The sequence below is a fragment of the Cyphellophora europaea genome (assembly GCF_000365145.1).
Source record: "Cyphellophora europaea CBS 101466 unplaced genomic scaffold supercont1.11, whole genome shotgun sequence".
Classification (NCBI taxonomy): domain Eukaryota; kingdom Fungi; phylum Ascomycota; class Eurotiomycetes; order Chaetothyriales; family Cyphellophoraceae; genus Cyphellophora; species Cyphellophora europaea.
Window position 1 is genome coordinate 456,174 of NW_008481799.1, and position 17,545 is coordinate 473,718.

The 17,545-nt window shown below is 53.4% G+C and overlaps 8 protein-coding genes across 8 annotated transcripts; 6 read left to right on the forward strand and 2 right to left on the reverse strand.

Annotated features, from left to right (window-relative positions):
- Nucleotides 1-212: 212 nt before the first annotated feature.
- On the forward strand, nt 213-869 carry HMPREF1541_09832 (uncharacterized protein; the record flags this gene model as incomplete). The annotated part of the gene is made up of 1 exon (XM_008714505.1): nt 213-869. One exon carries the CDS (start codon nt 213-215, stop codon nt 867-869), a length of 657 nt encoding a protein of 218 aa, XP_008712727.1.
- A 1,441-nt stretch (nt 870-2,310) lies between these two features.
- HMPREF1541_09833 (uncharacterized protein) lies at nt 2,311-3,819 on the forward strand (the record flags this gene model as incomplete). The annotated part of the gene is made up of 6 exons (XM_008714506.1): nt 2,311-3,275; nt 3,328-3,337; nt 3,388-3,422; nt 3,475-3,565; nt 3,631-3,650; nt 3,726-3,819. The coding sequence occupies 6 exons, from the start codon at nt 2,311-2,313 to the stop codon at nt 3,817-3,819; spliced, it is 1,215 nt and encodes a 404-aa protein (XP_008712728.1).
- Nucleotides 3,820-8,497: 4,678 nt separating this feature from the next.
- On the reverse strand, nt 8,498-9,193 carry HMPREF1541_09834 (HAD phosphatase, family IIIA; the record flags this gene model as incomplete). The annotated part of the gene is made up of 1 exon (XM_008714507.1): nt 8,498-9,193. The coding sequence occupies one exon, from the start codon at nt 9,191-9,193 to the stop codon at nt 8,498-8,500; it is 696 nt and encodes a 231-aa protein (XP_008712729.1).
- Nucleotides 9,194-9,479: 286 nt separating this feature from the next.
- Nucleotides 9,480-9,961, forward strand: HMPREF1541_09835 (uncharacterized protein; the record flags this gene model as incomplete). The annotated part of the gene is made up of 3 exons (XM_008714508.1): nt 9,480-9,536; nt 9,601-9,661; nt 9,729-9,961. The coding sequence occupies 3 exons, from the start codon at nt 9,480-9,482 to the stop codon at nt 9,959-9,961; spliced, it is 351 nt and encodes a 116-aa protein (XP_008712730.1).
- Nucleotides 9,962-10,509: 548 nt separating this feature from the next.
- HMPREF1541_09836 (uncharacterized protein) lies at nt 10,510-11,610 on the forward strand (the record flags this gene model as incomplete). Its single annotated transcript, XM_008714509.1, has 1 exon — nt 10,510-11,610. The coding sequence occupies one exon, from the start codon at nt 10,510-10,512 to the stop codon at nt 11,608-11,610; it is 1,101 nt and encodes a 366-aa protein (XP_008712731.1).
- A 42-nt stretch (nt 11,611-11,652) lies between these two features.
- On the reverse strand, nt 11,653-12,159 carry HMPREF1541_09837 (uncharacterized protein; the record flags this gene model as incomplete). The annotated part of the gene is made up of 1 exon (XM_008714510.1): nt 11,653-12,159. One exon carries the CDS (start codon nt 12,157-12,159, stop codon nt 11,653-11,655), a length of 507 nt encoding a protein of 168 aa, XP_008712732.1.
- A 1,284-nt stretch (nt 12,160-13,443) lies between these two features.
- HMPREF1541_09838 (uncharacterized protein) lies at nt 13,444-15,241 on the forward strand (the record flags this gene model as incomplete). The annotated part of the gene is made up of 5 exons (XM_008714511.1): nt 13,444-13,577; nt 13,630-13,895; nt 13,942-14,712; nt 14,762-14,924; nt 14,974-15,241. The coding sequence occupies 5 exons, from the start codon at nt 13,444-13,446 to the stop codon at nt 15,239-15,241; spliced, it is 1,602 nt and encodes a 533-aa protein (XP_008712733.1).
- A 1,062-nt stretch (nt 15,242-16,303) lies between these two features.
- On the forward strand, nt 16,304-17,544 carry HMPREF1541_09839 (uncharacterized protein; the record flags this gene model as incomplete). The annotated part of the gene is made up of 4 exons (XM_008714512.1): nt 16,304-16,671; nt 16,717-16,823; nt 16,886-17,364; nt 17,416-17,544. The coding sequence occupies 4 exons, from the start codon at nt 16,304-16,306 to the stop codon at nt 17,542-17,544; spliced, it is 1,083 nt and encodes a 360-aa protein (XP_008712734.1).
- Nucleotide 17,545: the final 1 nt, after the last annotated feature.

Below are 17,545 nucleotides of genomic sequence, written 5' to 3' on the forward strand. Positions count from 1 at the left end.
TGAAGTGGTTGCAGATCGCATTCGGCCGTTAGAATCCGCATACGATCTGTCAATATGTCGATTCTTATCAAGGTAAACTCCCAACGCGCCATCAGGCCTTCGTCTACGTTTCCAGGCTCAGTCTTCGTTCCATTCACATCTCTGTGAAATTACATACTTGTCTCGAGATTGCGACAACTACGTCTTCCAGCCACAGGTAGACTCTGCCAGACATGTCTACCACGCCCCAAGGCTTCAGCCTGTGGCCTCGCGCCGACTATGCCGAAGACCAACAATACGCTCGCACAATCCTCACCACCCACGTCCTACACCGTGGCTTCCAGACCGGCGCCACCGTTGGCCTTGTAGCTGGTGCCGCTCGGGTACTCTACAGCAGATCACGTGGCACACAATATCCTTCTACCACAACCGCCTCTGCCACATTCACACCATCGGCTACCCTGTCGTCCACAGCTAAGTCGCCGTATACGGTCGCCATGAAAACAATCCTCCGTTCCGCGGGCCGTAGTGGCATAATCACCTCGCTGGCCATGGGCGCTATGCTGCCGTTCTATATGCGCTCTGTGGGCGGCGATGACGCGGAGGATGTACAGTATGCGTGGCAGGATCGGGCGTACCGATTACTGTACAACGAGGGACAAGTCAGTGTGGATCGATGGAGTGTGGCTGGGATGGCAGTGGGCGGTGCAGGTGCGTTAGTTGGCTCTGCGGGGTCGGTGCTGTCGTTGATGGGTCGATTAGGGGTTGGGAGTTTGGGCGGCGTAGTTGTCAGGGGACTGCGGGGAAGTGTCACGACTGAAGACAAGACAAAACAGCCGAAGGAAGGAGACACTGTGCTAGTCGGTGAAGGTCAGCCAATCTCCCCATAAATCATAATGATGGCCCATTTCGGGCCGTATAAGGAAGCAATGTGCAGCGACGTGCACATGTGATTACTCCTGTCCCCTTACATGTCAGGCTGCCCCAGATTTGCAATTGTTGACGAGCCGCTATCGAAAATACGGTATACTTCCCACCCAATTCTGCACAAAATGCACTAGGTGAATCCCGACCAATCATAAAGGGCACTCGGCACTCCGGCGCCAACGTGCGCGGGTATCGTGGCGGGGAGAAAGGAAGGTGGATTCCAACGTCGGCAGTTTCATCAACCTCACCTCTTTACCAACTTCATCGGTTTCCACGATGTTTAGCAGACTTCCTAACAGACGTCCGTGCTGTTTCCAATGTGCCGAGCTTCATTCTCGATTTTCAAACCTTCGAACCGAGTGTGGCCGCCTGGCGGCCCCTAAAATAACACTTCTGATCGACACTATCAACAAAAGGAGTCAAGTCTGCCTAGAAACCGGAGCATTCTTCGTCTGATTGACTTTACAAGCGCGATCTCAGTCCATCTGCCGTGTTCCTGGTGGATCTTGTTCATCTGCCGTGTTCCTAGTGGGTCGTGCTCCCTTGGTAGGTCTGGATCACGAACCTCACCAGTGATGTTACAGCCCATAGGCACTCGTGAGAATATGTTACACAGGCATTCGTGAACGCGATCATGTCAACGATAACTTGGTCCCAGATCTCGTGTCGCGCGGCGCAACGGCATATCCCCCTGTGCTTATGTTCCACGGCGTCTGGCCATTCTTCATAAGAGCGTCCATGGCGAGGGGGGAAGAACGGTGAGGACGTATCATCAACTCAAGCCTATTCACAATCGTTATTTCCTCTGGTCGAGCAGTTGTTGAATTTCCAATCTTCTCTACAAGCAGAAAATACCACCTCGGAAGTCGTCCCACAATCGCGATCGCTAGTTGCCAAACAACAGCCCTCATACTGTTCCCTTTTTTTGTTTCTAGTCGCTCGTTGCACGATACCATGTCGTCTCATGCTCAACTTTTGAACACTTTTTTCCTATTTGCTTCCACTTTTAACACTGTCGTGGAAGCCAATCTACTACCTCGACTACTACGCAGTCCGAAAGATGTACACATATGGCCTCGAGCCTCGGCGCCGCAGCTGGATCCTGTTGTTACAGCCTACATCCTAAGTCCAGCATGTCAAGGATACTCTTTCGAGAAGTGAGGGACGCTAATGCTCCGCAACAGGTTCATGTACAGCTTTTCGCCGTGGAGAACACATCGTTCTCAATCCACAATGACTTGACGCTGCATGTAGAGAATGCACCAACCTTTATAGACACCATTCTCACGGGTCAGCTCTAGCATCCTGCTCTGGAAAAGGAAATGTTCTAATATTTCTAAGATACTTCAACATCGTTCAGCACTTGTAAAGACGGCCTTACATCAATGTGAGAGACAGCTTTCGATGACTTTGTGGTTGCTAATGCGTTTCAGCCCCGAGCTACCAACATCCAATTCGGCATCTGCGGCTTCTGCAACCTCTACCCCAAGCATCGATCCTTCAAATGACAATCTTTTCCAACTCGTTCTAACGCCTCAATTTACTTTCTCCAAGAGGCAGGGCAGTGGATACGTCGGCAATAATGGCCAATCCACGCAAAATTGCGCCAACGCCACGGTCTACTCCCTATCGTCGAACGGTCAGCTATTCGCCACTAACAATGGGACAACCCTGCAGTTTGGCACTCAACCAGGTGTAACTTATGCCGACTTCACTCCAAGCGCCAATCCTGGCGTGATTACTACCTTGTTCACTATTGACACCCAGGACTCGCTGAATTGGCAAAATCAGAACTTTTACAACAATATTGCTCGCTTCTGCGTCACAACCGATGGCACCCTCCTTTCAGTCTTTGGTGATCCGAGATCTGCACCCTCTGGTTGTGGCTTCGTGACCCTGACGCTGTCGCGACTCAATAACTGCGGCGGCTTGCCTGGTCCAAGCGGGCCCCCGGGGCCCAGTGGTCCGACTGGGCCCACAGGTGTTGCTGGGCCTTCAGGACCCTCAGGAGCTTCGGGTCTACGAGGCAGTGTCGGTCCAACCGGCCCTCAAGGTGTGCAAGGAATTCAAGGTCCGACTGGTCCGACCGGAGTCGCTGGTCCCTCAGGTCCGCAGGGCATCCAGGGCCAACAAGGCGTTCAGGGCCCACAAGGCATTCAAGGTCCAAGTGGTGCCTCGGGTCCGACTGGTCCGACTGGTCCGACTGGTGTTGCAGGTCCCTCTGGTCCACAGGGCCCGCAAGGTATCCAGGGTGTACAAGGCATTCAAGGTCCAAGTGGTGCCTCGGGTCCAACTGGTCCGACTGGTGTTGCAGGTCCCTCAGGTCCCTCTGGTCCACAGGGCCCGCAAGGTATTCAAGGTCCTACTGGGTAAGTCCGCACCAACCCGAGCCCAAACTGTATATTTACTGATTTATCACAGTCCAACTGGAGTATGCTTCCCCGTTTCCCCACAAAGATCGACAGCTAATATAGGCTTCAGGTTCAAGGCCCGCAAGGCGTGGCAGGACCCACTGGGTAAGTCTAAATTGCACAGACCGCTATTACGTACAACACTAATATACTATAGTGCTACTGGCGTACGCTATTCCACCCATCTCTCTAACGAAGCTGTTGTGACTGATACAAACCTTAGCCGCAAGGAGTGTCCGGTGCGAGTGGTAAGTTCGACTTCTTCCCCCTCTACCCTTTGTCTCGGAACGTGTGTGCTGATCAAACAATGCAGGTTTACCTGGTGCTACGGGCGTAAGTTTCTCCCTTGAAGCTGAGATGGCGTCACCTGTCCCAGCCTGGAAACCGAGACATACTAATGTCTATTAGCCAGCAGGACCTCAAGGTAGCCAGGGACCTCAAGGACCGCAGGGTATTCAGGGAGTACAAGGAGTACAAGGAGTACAAGGAGTACAAGGAGTAGCTGGGGTGAGTACCTCCAGCATAATTTTCTACCAAGAAGATGAAAGCAGGAATCATTGCTAACTGTTGACAGCCGAGCGGAGTGCGTATCACCGTCACTTTGCAAAGTCAGAATACTGATGCTAAATCCTTTATAGCCATCCGGCCCCCAGGTTAGTCTCCGCCCAGCCATCTTGTATATCGAGCAAAGCAACTAACTTCTGAAATTTAGGGCGCGTCTGGCTTGTCAGGTGGTGAGTTTCCAATACAGGTGATCGAGAGCGGGCACTGACAGCTCTTCAGCAACCGGTGCTGCAGGTCCAACCGGTCCTCAAGGAGCACAGGTAGAGTCATTCTTCAAAGTTCCTTTTCGCAAAGCTGACAATTTGTTTAGGGTGTAGGCTACAAGCTTTTGCTGTCAAATTGCTTTATTAACTCTACTAGATCCAAGGTCCCCAGGGTGTGGCTGGTCCCACAGGCGCTGCAGGTCCAAGCGTTAGTCAACGTATATGCCAAACAGGTGGCGATAGCTGATCGATGAACAGGGACCTCAAGGAGCTCAAGGAGTACAGGTAAGCGCGCCTTAGTGCGGTTTTGTGTCCAAGCTAACGTGATTCTTAAGGGTGTAAGAGTATTGACAAGGCGTGACTTGCCTCCGCTGACATTTCTTAGCCTCAAGGCGTTCAAGGCGTAGCTGGGCCAAGTGTAAGACATCTACCCATTTCGAGACTTGACAGATTCTAACCACTTGACTAGGGACCTTCGTATGTTGCTTCTCCATGACCAGTAGACTTGCGCGCTAACAAAACCCCCACAGCGGCCCTCAGGGTGTACAAGTAAGATTACACTTTTTTCCACGCGACAGTCAATGCTAACGTCTTCTCTCCAGGGCGTAAGAAAACTGGAAACTTGGTCCCCAAATCCCACTGACTCGTCTAGAATCAAGGTATACAAGGCGTAGCAGGACCAACTGGGTAAGTGCTTCGTATTGGAATCACGCAAATCCCGCAGCTGACTAGTCCCAACAGTCCAGCAGGCCCGCAAGGCTCAACCGGCGCAACAGATAGGTCTCCCTTATACCACTATATAGGACCTCCGTTAACTCTACTCACGTCCCCAGGGTGCTCAAGGAGTTCAAGGTGTAGCTGGACCATCCGGGTAAGGACACTTCAACTGCCTCCTAATCATCCGAAGCTGACCAAAATTCGCGCACAGCCCAGCAGGACCCCAAGGCTCAACTGGCCCATCAGGACCTCAAGGACCGCAAGGCGTGGCTGGACCAACTGGGTACGGTGTCTTTGACTCTTCCGAAGTACTCTTTACTGACACTATTGATGTACAGCGCGACAGGAGCAACAGGTGCTACGGGTGCTACAGGTGCTACAGATATGTCACCCACAGCCCTTCATCCACAATCCTCACTAACATCAGTCTCCACGCCCTCAGGGCCCTCAAGGAATTCAAGGTGCACAAGGCGCCACCGGGTAAGCAGCAGCAACACCCTTCAACCTACCGTCATGCCTCTCAAACATCTCGCTGACTGACCTCTCCCTACACAGTCCCCAAGGCCCCGCAGGAGTAAGCCGAAACCCCTCAGTCACAACCCCCAGTATATCCCCACTAAGACACTCCTTAGACCACACTCTCCACCTCCTTCGCCTACACCGGCTGCTTCTCCCAGACCTGCATCGGCACGAGCTGCAGCACCTTCTCCTTCATCATCCTCGGCTCCTACGTCTTCGACACCCAGGCCGCCGGCTACGTAAGTCCGAGCCTGACGAACTCCGTCGGCAACCCGGCCGCGAGGCAGTGCGCGACTGCGTGTTTGAGTCGGGCGAATACCAAGTAAGTCGCACCTGGCCATTCTCCTCACCCTTACCCTTACCATTCATTTTGGGCTTTCCCCTTTCCAGTCTTGCCCAATGCTCTCTCGTGTTGTGGCTCAACTCCGCACCACTCCACCCCCCGGGACGTTACTAGTAATCCTACTGCTACTGCTGCCACACAATTCCGCAAAATCCGATATAAAAAAAAGCCCCCTTTTCTCCGCGCTTTGCTAACACAACACCAGTTTCTTCGGCCTCGTCAACGTCGCCGGCAGCACGACGCTGGTCAACTGCTACTGCGGCGCCAACATCATCCTCGACTCCGGCCTGACCAGCGAGGTGAACTGCGTGGCCTGTAATGGTGGGGCGGGGACGGGGACGTGCGGCAGCCCGCCGACGCTGCAGGGCATCAATCTGAATGGGTATATCGCTGTTTATGGGAGGGGGTTCTGAGGGGGTCTTCAAGGGGGTGAAGATGGTGCAGGGTGGTGTTTGGGGGCATTGGTAGAGTTGAGCAGTATGACTCCGGGGGGGGGGAAGGGCTGGTGCGTGTTGTTTGCGGGATTGTGCTCGTCTGATTGCGTGATTGTGTGAGTATGTTAAAAGGCAGACTTTTGTTGTTGTGGCGGAAGTGAGGGGCAGGTCAGGGTGAGGAGAGGGTATAGTTTGGCATGGGTGATGTGCAGACAGGCATACAGCTGAGCCTGTGACAGTTTTTACTTCACCCTGTTGTTATTTACTTATTTACGCCTTTACGTTGTCACTGGTGGTGACAGTGAGGGGGCGGTTTTGCCTTGTCTTGGCAACAGTTGTTGGCGCTTTACAGTCACTCCCTGTCTACTTCACAGGCAGGTCATCGTCATGAGAACGCGGCTTGCTCTGTTAGATCTCTTGCATACACAGATCGCTGAGCTTTGCTGCACACTTCTCATCTCTCCACCATCAGAAGCTTTGCTGTGCCGCCCATCTACACCATAGCCGACTCCAATCGCGCGAGGATGAAAGCTTCGGTCAAATCGAGCATACGCAACATGACCCAGAGGCTCCGCAACAATCGCAATCCGGTGGAAGCATCTGCGTCTTTCTCGCTGCGGACCCATCGACTCGATTCCAGTCAAGCCACGCCCCCTGCTGCCGTGCCATCATCGGCTCACGTGGAAATGTCTCCTCGCCAAGACCAGACCACGGCTCCCCCACATCCTTCACACCAACAACTCGGCGAGGAGCCGCCCAAGTCCAAGCTTCTCTCCTTACCACCCGAGGTCCGCCTCCATATCTTGGACTATTGTCTTGATGGCGGCATGTGCAGCACCGAGAAGTGGACTCTCGATCCTGACAGAGTATCCGACGCACAATTCAAGCAAAGCATGAATACGGTCATTTCGAGTAGCTTCCCTGTAGCCGGAAACACTGACCATTGGATGCCCGTTATCAGAGGTCGAACAGCTTGGAGTAAGGAGTACCACTTCTCTCCGCAAGTCCTTCGTGCCTGTCGACAGATGTACCACGAAGGCAAGAGCATTCTGTACGACCGCAACGACTGGATCGCGATCATGGGCGTACCCATTGCGTGTGCAGGTGAATTCATGCACCTCGGTCGATGGGCGTGCCGCTGCCTTACCGCAGTCCATTATGCCGAAGCTTTTCCTGTTGGGAGGCACGGCAATCAATCCAATCGGGAGCCTGCAATGACAGTCACCATCATGGGGCTGCCAGGGCCATTAGGGATCTGTATGGTCCTTCTCGAAGACGTATGGACGGCCTTTTCCTCGATCCAGCATTGCATCATGCGACAAAATCCTCCACCGACAATGACTGGTCTCAATAGAGGGCCATTGATAAGTGTTATGGTGCATCGTGTTCGACTCCCTGGCGTCGAAATATATGACGCCGCACAGGTTGTTGCAAAGATGAACGATACGCTCTTTCCTTGGCTCGGGCGATGGATGTCGCATCTTGAGATAGATGGCAACCGCATTCCAATCGTCAAATACCACGACAACGGCATCAGTGTGCTGCCGTCATTCCAGACGTTAGACTATGGCCATCTAGCCTTATGGCAGTGGCTCACTCTATTGAGGAGGCTAGAGAGGCTTACTCATCAGATCGAAGAAGTCGGGCTCCGGCGCGTTTCGTTCCAGAGTCTGGCTTTTTTGGTCCAACAAGCTCTAGATACGATGAGAGGGATGGCTGGGCATTTGATGTTGCGGCCTCGGAATGGCCAGGATCCGTAAGTCGCTCACTATTTCGCTCTGTATGCGGTTAACCACATTTCAGATTGCATCGATTGATTGCTACCGCGGCCTGGCTTCTTGCAGGCTTCGAGATCGATACCTTGCCGAATCTCTCGCGGCACGAGCGCATCGCTATGAAGAGAAGTCAAATCTTCCTTGCCTGTGTTGCTGCTCGTTTCGGGGGTCGATCGCCCGTGCCTGTCAAGTGGGAAGTGCAAGCACTACTTCGACTCGCCATACTAGCCCATGAGATGGAAGACTATCCTCTTGCGAACTCTGCGCTACATGCTGCGGTCAGAACCAAAATTTCATTGGCCCAGACATTGTCGGTCCAAGAGCTTGAAGAACGAGTTGTACGTTCATCACTCCAACCCCACATCGCAGATACTGACAGTGATTAGGAAGAGCACATCAAGCACTGTTTGAGCAAGGCTAGTCTTCCTGAAAGTGTAGGCACCAAAGGGTATGTACGTCGCGGTCTCAAACCAAGCGATTTCCCTCTGCTCGTTGAGGCGTGGTCGAAGTATTCTGGCTTCGATGATGCAGTGCCGGTGCTCACGGAAACCGAGGAAGCGCACAACGTCCAGCGTATGTGGGAGGCCCTCGCAGTTCAGTGGGATGTGACGATCAAGGTTTTGCATTAGCGATGCCTTGGAGTCACTGGTAGAGGGGCGCTTCTCGAAAGGCGCTCTCGTAGGATGCGCTCAAGGATACCCTCAGCTTTGGCAAATAGGCCCCGATAGTCTGTAGCAGGCTTTACTGGATCTCTCCAGCCATCGCGGCACCAGATACTCCAACTCCCAACCTCTCGGGCGACAAGCACATCGGTGGCCAGCCGATCACCAACAAAAGCGATCTCAGCAGGATTTTCGGTAATTCCATGTTCTCTGAAATATAGCAAAACATCAGGTCCGCATAGAGGCTTCTTGCGGCCCGGTTGCTGCCGTAATACCGGTAGTCCTAGCTCTGCTTCAAGGTGTTTTGCCTCTGCCTCGTGCTCCGCAGAGCGAGTGCTGCCCGCGGTATTAGAGACGATCAGAATGCTGTGTGGTCGGCCAGCGAACTCCGGGCTGGATTTGATCTGCTCGATCTTTTGGCGATAGGCTGGATGAATGACAGCGGTCTCTGGTGGGCAGATGGTATTATCTTTGTCGAGCACGAGAGCTTTTATCGTAGGCTTCTTCTCCGAACCGGGCAGTGAGGGAAGGACTATGCCAACGGGCAGTGGTAGAGCAAGGAGAGTTGCTATGGTGCGATGTGGTAGCAGCGATGATGGCTCATGTAGAGCGTAGGCCAGTGTCAGGCGCAATGCAGGAAGATTCGAAAGGAGTGGCATGGCCAGGCAGCACGATCGACCGTGTGCCTTGACGTAGCACGTATCCCAGCACGTTCGATGAACGCTGGGATGTGTGGGCGATGAGGCACGGAATTAGTCAGGAGATAAGACACAAGGCTGCATTGTAGCCTCACGAATTTCGACTTCGAGCGCATCTGCAATTGAGGGCCGGTCCCTCCTCCACAATACAGCCGCCTTTAGTTGTGACCAACACGACCGCCGTCGACGACTCTGACTCTGAAAACACTTTCGAAGGACTGCGCGATCCGTCCGAACGACCGCGACCATGGGCAAACTCACATCAACAATCGGCATTCCGATTAAGCTATTGAACGAAGCGCAAGTGAGTTCAGATTTCTGGGAGATGGGCATATGCCGTTCGAATACGCACGTACTGACGCACACAGGGACATGTTGTGACACTCGAGCTCACCTCCGGACAAGTCTACCGTGGCAAGCTTCTCGAAGGTGAGGAGCAACCCTCTCGCGAAATTTCGCAAATCTACCTCGATCACAAACTAATTCTGAACTGCAGCTGAGGACAACATGAACGTCCAACTGAAAGACATCACAGCGACAGCACGAGATGGCCGAGTGTCTCATCTCGACCAGGTCTACATCCGCGGCAGCCATGTTCGCTTCATTATCGTTCCAGATATGCTACGGAATGCGCCCATGTTCCGGAGCCGTGGCACCAGAGGTCGTGGTGTTGGTCTCGCAAGAGGCAGAGCAACCGTCATCAGAGCGAGGGCTGGAAGAAGAGGTTGAAAATCGAGCACGATGAATCATGGCAACGATGTTAAGATCAAAACCTGACAGAGCCTCAAGTGAGGGAGACCGTATGTCCCATAGCCGCCGCTTCGAGGAAACCTACGAAAATGAGATCAGAGGTAGCACTGTCCAGTCCGGTTTCGATCTACCTTCGAGCAGCGTTTGGGAAGGTGGCACCCATCAGGGTTGATCAGCCAAACCTACAGTCTGGACAGCTATACACGATGGTAGAAGAGCACGCCCGGAGTCTGGACGGAGGCTCAGATGAACAACATGACCGACGCAAAGGCGTTCAATGGCACTGAGTGCTGTTGGGAATCTGGCCAAACCCTTGAGAAGTTTATAGTGTACTCGGGCGCGAGCCATCTTGCTTACATAATAAGCGGCTTGCCGCCAAGAGCCAGACTTGAAACTGGGTGATTTCAAGTGAACAACTCTGCCATCTCTTTGCATTCATACCCCAAATCGTATTCAAAGCGTTGATCGTAGAGGGCAATCGCTAGGCCAATTGGCAAAGTCACTGGCTTCCCGCGGTGCTGATACCAATGGCACCAGCCGCCGCAACTCTCTCTCAACTCAGGCTCTTGATTCTGTCTCCCACAGCATCTTCCAAGTCTGACCCATCACCATTCCCGCCCGTCCTACATCATCTCACAGGGAGTTTGCCATCCACAGATCTATCGTCATATGCTGGATATACGTCACATCCTCCGCTAAGGTTACGGACGAAATATTATTCAAAGGATGTAAGTCTTTGGTGTGATGAGCTACCGTCAGTCGCTGGCCAAGCCATGGCTTCCATTAAGCCCACTGGAAACTCAACAGACTCTACTGCAGACCCGCAGCAGACTGAAGTTCCCGACGAGGTTCAAGATCTGCAAGAGTGGGAAGACACGATGTGTTCACCCGCGGCAGTTGAAGTGAGATCGGTCATTGGTGGCATTGTTTTAGTACTGCCCGTGGATGCAGCGCGAGCCTCTGCACAAGAGCAGTCGGAAAGTTTCATGCCATATATCAGGGCTGCGCATAGGCTCAGAGAAGCCGTTGAAGACCTTTCAGCCGGTCGAGATGTTGCCTCTGTCTTGATATTGCAGCATCGAAGTCCTCCAGCAGGCGGTGCCACCGGTTCGTCAAGGCAACCCGATAAGATGCTTCCAGATATCGCGAACGATTTGGAAACGAGAACGATCGCAGACGATATGCTCGGTTGGGACGTTGTTCATTGGAGCGGCCACATTGGCAAGTCACCAGCCACTGATAGTGGTGCAGACGACCGGAATGAATTTGGAGAAAAAGTCGGCATAGCTCGCGTTGTGGAAGTCCTCGAGGGCATAGATTGGTCTGCAGCCCCCGGGTTTGACGATGCCACCGAAGACGACGAGGATGGACTGGGTATCGTTGGTGAAGATAAGTTCAAAGGCCTCGATCATGAGCTTCAACAGGAGATGTTAGGTCTGAAGTTGTCGATGCTTGATCATGAAGGCCAGGACAACGACGCCTCGGATGGCGAGGATGTCTCGTTGGAGCAAATGGACACGCTCAGGAATCGTGTCCTTGCCGTTCGGGATACCGTAGCTGGCATGCCTGAGTCTCAAAAGCAGGCATTTGCCAAGCGAGAGATCGACAGAATCATGCGGGCGCTCTGATGGCGCTCGGAGTATGAAAATGGCCGAGCCGAACAGACTCTATCACTCGGGCTCATCAAAGGATAGCTTGATCTTTTTCACCTTCTTTCTCGTCTTGGCAGGCATTGATGTCGTAGTCTTTGCTTCATCTGAGGCATCCTTCTTCGTTTCAGGCCCAGCTCCTTTTTCCTTCCAACTGGCGTCCTCGGCTTCTTCTCCGTCTACGATAACCTTCCCCACCTTTCGCTTCTTAGCCAGGCCAATGTCGGCAATCTTCTGCTTGTCTCTCGTTTCCACAGGCAGATTTCCCTCCGCTTTGACAGAATCTTCACTACCGCCCTCCGCAACCTCCTTCTCTTGCCTCAGTCTCTCTTCCCAATCATCTTTGGCTACATCCTCGCCAGCCTCATCCACGATCACGGGATCGTCCTCACCTTCGTCTCCTGTCCTTAATCGATCCTTCTTCGGACGCGCGATTTGCACGTTGTTCCTGGGCCCGCCATGCTGCTCACGTAGCTTTCGCAAGAACGCAGGTTCCTGCTTGTTGTACTCGAGCTTGTTCTTTGACATTTTGCCCAGATATCGTTCCCAGAAGTGCCTGTTTGCAGTGCCTTCAATACAATAGTCTTACTGCTCAGTATCACGCATAGCCCTGGTCGTTTTTCCTGCCTTAATAAAGCAACAGAAGATACGTTGCAGCGGACGTGAGGTGGGATCCTTGAGACTTCAAAGGACGACACCAAGACGGATGGCATCAAAAGCTTGGCGTATACGGTAGCCCGCGAGGCTCGAAAAGCACATTCTAGATTCCCGAGCGCCCCATCGACGACTTCGACAATCTAGTTTGACACCCCATACATGGATATCCCATCCTGTTGATGGGACCTGCATCTATTTTACGTCTGAGATGCAGCTGCAGGACTGAAGTGGTTTGCCTCACTTCGCTCACATCACTAATTCCAAGGTTCGCCTGATAGCGCGTCACTGTCGTTGATCCCTCTGGAGCCGCTCCAAGCCAAGTATATGAGCTCTCCGAATGTGCCCTGGCGGCTCCTGAACAACATCAGCCATGATCCATGACATCAAAAATATGCGTTGGACGAGTGCCGAGGCAGATATGCATTCATAAACATGCTAGCCCAATTCTGGCTAGCCATTGAGTCCCAGGCGACTGCCCGCCAGAAATCCAAGGTAAGTCTTTCGCGTACAGAGCTTTCTCGACAAGGCTCAGAGCTCTGCATCCCATAACCGTACAGGTCTATACCTTCAGCCTATTGACAAGGGCTCTCTGAACTGAAATGGGATTGAGGTGGCCTCCCCTTGGCGTGGGATCTGTGCACTTCCGTGTCCACTCCAGCATTCAGACTTGTCAAGACACAGATTGTGGGAGTTCATATCACGGCAGTTGAATTCATACTCGTTTGCCGAATGTTGGCCGCCGTCGTGCATGGCAGAACACTATCAACTGCAGGGCCTGGTAGAGTCTCTCCGCACGAAAACCCCCAGTCCCACCCCCGCAGACTCCAATTCCATCCCTAGCCAAGCAATCGCCCCCAGTCCAGTCCCACTTGACCCCCTTCAGGCTTGGCTACTAGGTGTGGATCGGACGCAGACACTAATGTGATGGTCAGCTTCATTGCTGTGGAGATGGTAGGATGGTGTCCTGCTCCCACAGGAAGGTCCTCCACACCGCCTGGCTGGGGACCGTGCCACCCCTGAGCTAGTATATATATGCGGAACGCCGGTTTACCGGCGATTCCAGCAATTGGGAAAAAGCTCATCTGAAGACTCGGATTGTCATCAGTCTCTGTCTACTGCTCAGGGGCCACTTTCCAGAACTTGAGGTCAGCAATCATGGTCGGCGCAGTCATTTCAGCCAACCCGCTGCAACTTGACATTCGCAGCCACAAGAAATGCATGTTCATTTGCTGCATCATCACTGTCGCTAGTTTCCAATATGGTCTTGACTACGCTCTAGTGGGCGGCTTGTGCGTACCCTACAGAAATCTGCAAAAGTACAACACGACTGACAATCAGCAGCATGGCCATGCCTGGTTTCCTACAGGTGTTTGGCTACTACGATGAAGCAGCAGGAGAATGGGCTATCGATCCGACCGTCCAGCAGCTGATCTCGTCGCTTATGACCATTGGAACCTTTGTGGGATCTCTTGCCGTTGGTCCTTTCAGCGCCCGATTTGGCCGAAAGTATGGTCTCTGGGGTGCTTCGTTCATCAATGCCATCTCAACGGCCATCATGCTGGGCACGACAAACCTGGGTGCGCTGTACTTTGCCCGTTTCATTCTCGGTAGGAATCCACTACAACATCTCGAGGCTGCGCTGACTGTGAATAGGTATCTCGGTTGGATGGTTTTTGACGTTTTGTCAAGTCTATGTCAACGAGGTTGCACCGGCGCATCTTCGTGGTATCGTCTTCGCTGTATATCAAAGTCAGCTGTCTATTGGCTCGATTGTTGGTGCCGCGGTCGACTACGGAACTCATCATATGATGAGCAAACAGTCTTATCGCATTCCTCTGGCCGTTTTCTACCTTGCGCCAACTATTCAGACCATCGCGCTGTTCTTCTTCCCGGAGAGCCCGAGATGGCTGATGACCCAGGGAAGAGAACAAGAGGCCGAAGCCTCTCTCCGCAAGCTACGCAACTCAAACATCCAGGAAAGTGAGTTCCAGGCCGAGTTCAACGAGATCCGCATAGCCACCCGGGAGCAGATCGAGCAAAACAAGAAACAGTTGTTCGTCGAGATGTGGAAGGGCACCAACAGACGACGCACCTTCCTCTCCATCGCTGTTATCTGCTTCCATTGCGCAAACGGCTCTTCGTGGATCAACATCTACACAACCTATTTCTTACAGATCGCTGGAATCCAGGAGGCTTTCGCATACTCTGCGATGGTCACTTGTATGGGACTCCTCGGCGTCATTACCAGCTTCTTCTTTGTCCGACACATCGACAGACGAGTGATCATGCTGATTGGAATTGGTGCGTGTGGTCTCGCTCAGCTGGCATTTGCGGTCGCTTGGACTGCTGCTCCCGCGACAGCAGTAGCCGGACGTGTCGTGGTCGCTTTCATCTGTCTTTTTACGTTCTTCTACGTCGCTTACGGTGAGTAAACACGTGATTCTTGCACAGAATCAAACACTGACTTTTTCAGCGCCATATGCGTGGCTCTTGGGAGGCGAGTATCCAAACAACCATCTCCGAGCCCACGTTTTTGGCTTGGGTACCGCACTCAATTTCCTGGGGAACTGGCTGGGTGTCTTTACGGCGCCATACTTCATCAATCCAGCAAGTCTCGGATGGAACGCGCGATACGGGTAAAGTCCTAATCTCCTGACTAGCGAGCCATTCTAACATGAAATCCAGATACATTTGGTTCGGTTCGAATGCGATTCTCTTCGTCTTCACGTTCTTCTACATCCCCGAGACACGCGACCGAACGCTGGAGGAGATTCACGAGATGTTCCAAGCCAAGCTGCCAGCTCGTAAATTCAAAGGATATGTGTGCAGTGGGACTGCGGCAATGGCTGCAGCTGGGGCTGAGAAGGAAGTGGAGGTGCAAGAACTCGAGACTACTTCTCAGGCTGATGGTGTGGGCAAGGGAAGCTCGACGGCAGCTACCACCCAAGTGTGATCGATGGGACCTCGCTTTGCGCGGTGGGTTGTGGATATGCAGCGAGGTGGGCAATTGCCATAGCTTGGACGACACGTTGGCGGCGGTGGGTGAGATCCTGTTCTCGCTACGGAGTAGTGTCCAATGCCTAGCACGCGTGCCACCAGTACAAGCAATAATCCAAGAGATTGAGACTGAAGAACCTCGGAACAAGCGCTTGCTAAGACTATGTTGAGCATGATGCAGGTAGATCGAATTGGAGAAGCACCAATTTGAAACCGAAGGGAGTTACTATTGGCTTTGCCAAGTATGGTGGCTTCGGTGGAGGCTCCTGTTTCCCCATCTTCTGACAACTCTGTGGTGCACTTCGGAGGCCGTTTGTTGACCAGCCACAACCATGCGGGCAGTGAGCGACCCATATCCGAGTATGTTTGTCGAGAATGTCGGCAGATAGTCTATGAGGATGTGGCACTGCGTTCGCTCGGCCGAAGGACCGAGGATGCCACCGGATGATCCCCCTACAGCTGGGCGAATCTTGGAAAGCGATAACCCAGTAGACTTGAGCAAGGCGCCATTCCGGCTTTCACTGCATGACAACGCGGCGTCTACCCAGTGGAGTGTCGCTTCTGGCATTCAGACTATCATCAAACGCCGGAACTTGCCCATGCGCCCGACCAAGAGAGGTGTTTACCCTGATCTAATCAAGGGTATTGGTCAAATTTGGCTTTTTGGGGTTCGGCCCCCGGCATTGCAGGCGCTGGACCACATTGCTTGTCATGCCCACTCTACCGAGCACCGTGTAGGTTTTGGGGATGGAGAAGCAGGACCCTCCCCCACAGCCAGCACTTACTCCGCATGAGGTGCCCTTCCACTTTCCACGATGAGTCTGCGGACAGGTGAGCCCCACGTCCCATCTTCGAGGGGGGCTTCGGGGAATGGCCGTTGCATGATAGCCCGGCAGTACGCGCACGAGTTTATAACCAAAGTTTGTGGCACTTCGTTGTTGCAGAGAACCGCACAGGCAGCACTCGACTACACCAAACAGTAACAATAACCCCCGAGGAACAAACACACACAGCAAGAATGGGGTCGGTATCGCCAAACAAGCTGGTCAAGGAACCTCTGAAAAAGGGCAACTCTATCGATCATCTCGAATATGTCGACGTGACGCCCATCATTGGCCGGGAGTATCCCACAGCCAAACTGAAGGACATGCTCACTGCCTCCAACTCTGATGAGCAACTCCGAGATCTCGCTATCACCATCTGTGAACGTGGGGTAGTCTTCTTCCGCGCGCCTCAAGACGACCTTTCGGTCGATGAGCAGAAGCACATCACAGACCTGCTGGGCAAGCTTACCGGTCGGCCGCAGGAGAACGGTCTGCACGTCCATCCGTTGTACAATGACCCCAACAACCTACCCATGGCTGATGGCACGACCGATAAGAACATGTATGCTCCACAGATTCTGTCTTGATCTACTACTGACAACACCAGTTATGTGATCAACTCGGAAGCACAGAAGAAGCTCTATGCTACTATGAAGAACAGGCCAGGCGCCAGTGCGGAGCCGCGCGATCTGGGCCGCGAATGGCATAGCGACAGTACGTCGATTCCTCCCATTACCCCCTGCCTACGTAGCCTCTAATCGTCCCTCCGCTTTTAGGCCTCTTCGAGAATTGTCCCTCGGACTTCTCTTTCTTGCGCATGCAGTCGACGCCCCCAGCCGGTGGCGACACGCTGTGGGTCAGCGGCTACGAGCTCTACGACCGGCTCTCGCCCCCCTTCCAGCGCTTCCTCGAAACGCTCACCGCCGAGTGTGCGCAGCCCGTCTTCAAGTCTGCATGCGAGGCCGGCAAGTACGATGTCATGAGCCCCCGCGGTAGTCCGCAGAACAAGGACTTCGAGTTCGCGCCGCATCATCCTGTCGTGCGCACGCACCCGGTGACCGGGTGGAAGTCGCTATTTGCTGGCGTGGGTCTGCACGTTAGCAAGATCGATGGGGTCTGGGGCTACGAGGATCAGATGATCCGGGAGTATGTCTTGCGTCTGATTACGCGGAATCATGACTGTATCGCACGGATGCATTGGACTGAGGGAGCGTGCGCGATCTGGAGCAATGTCTGCACACTGCATGCTGCGACGGTAAGTGAGATCCTTCCTTGAATGGACAAAGTGAGCTAACTCGTCAATCAGCCGGACACGCATCTCGCTGGAGGTATCAGGACCGGAGTTAGAGCCTCGGGCATTGGCGAGCTGCCCTATCTGGATCCGGCCAGTACGAGTCGGCGGGAGGCATTGGGACTTGTTGGCCTCAACTCGTGAA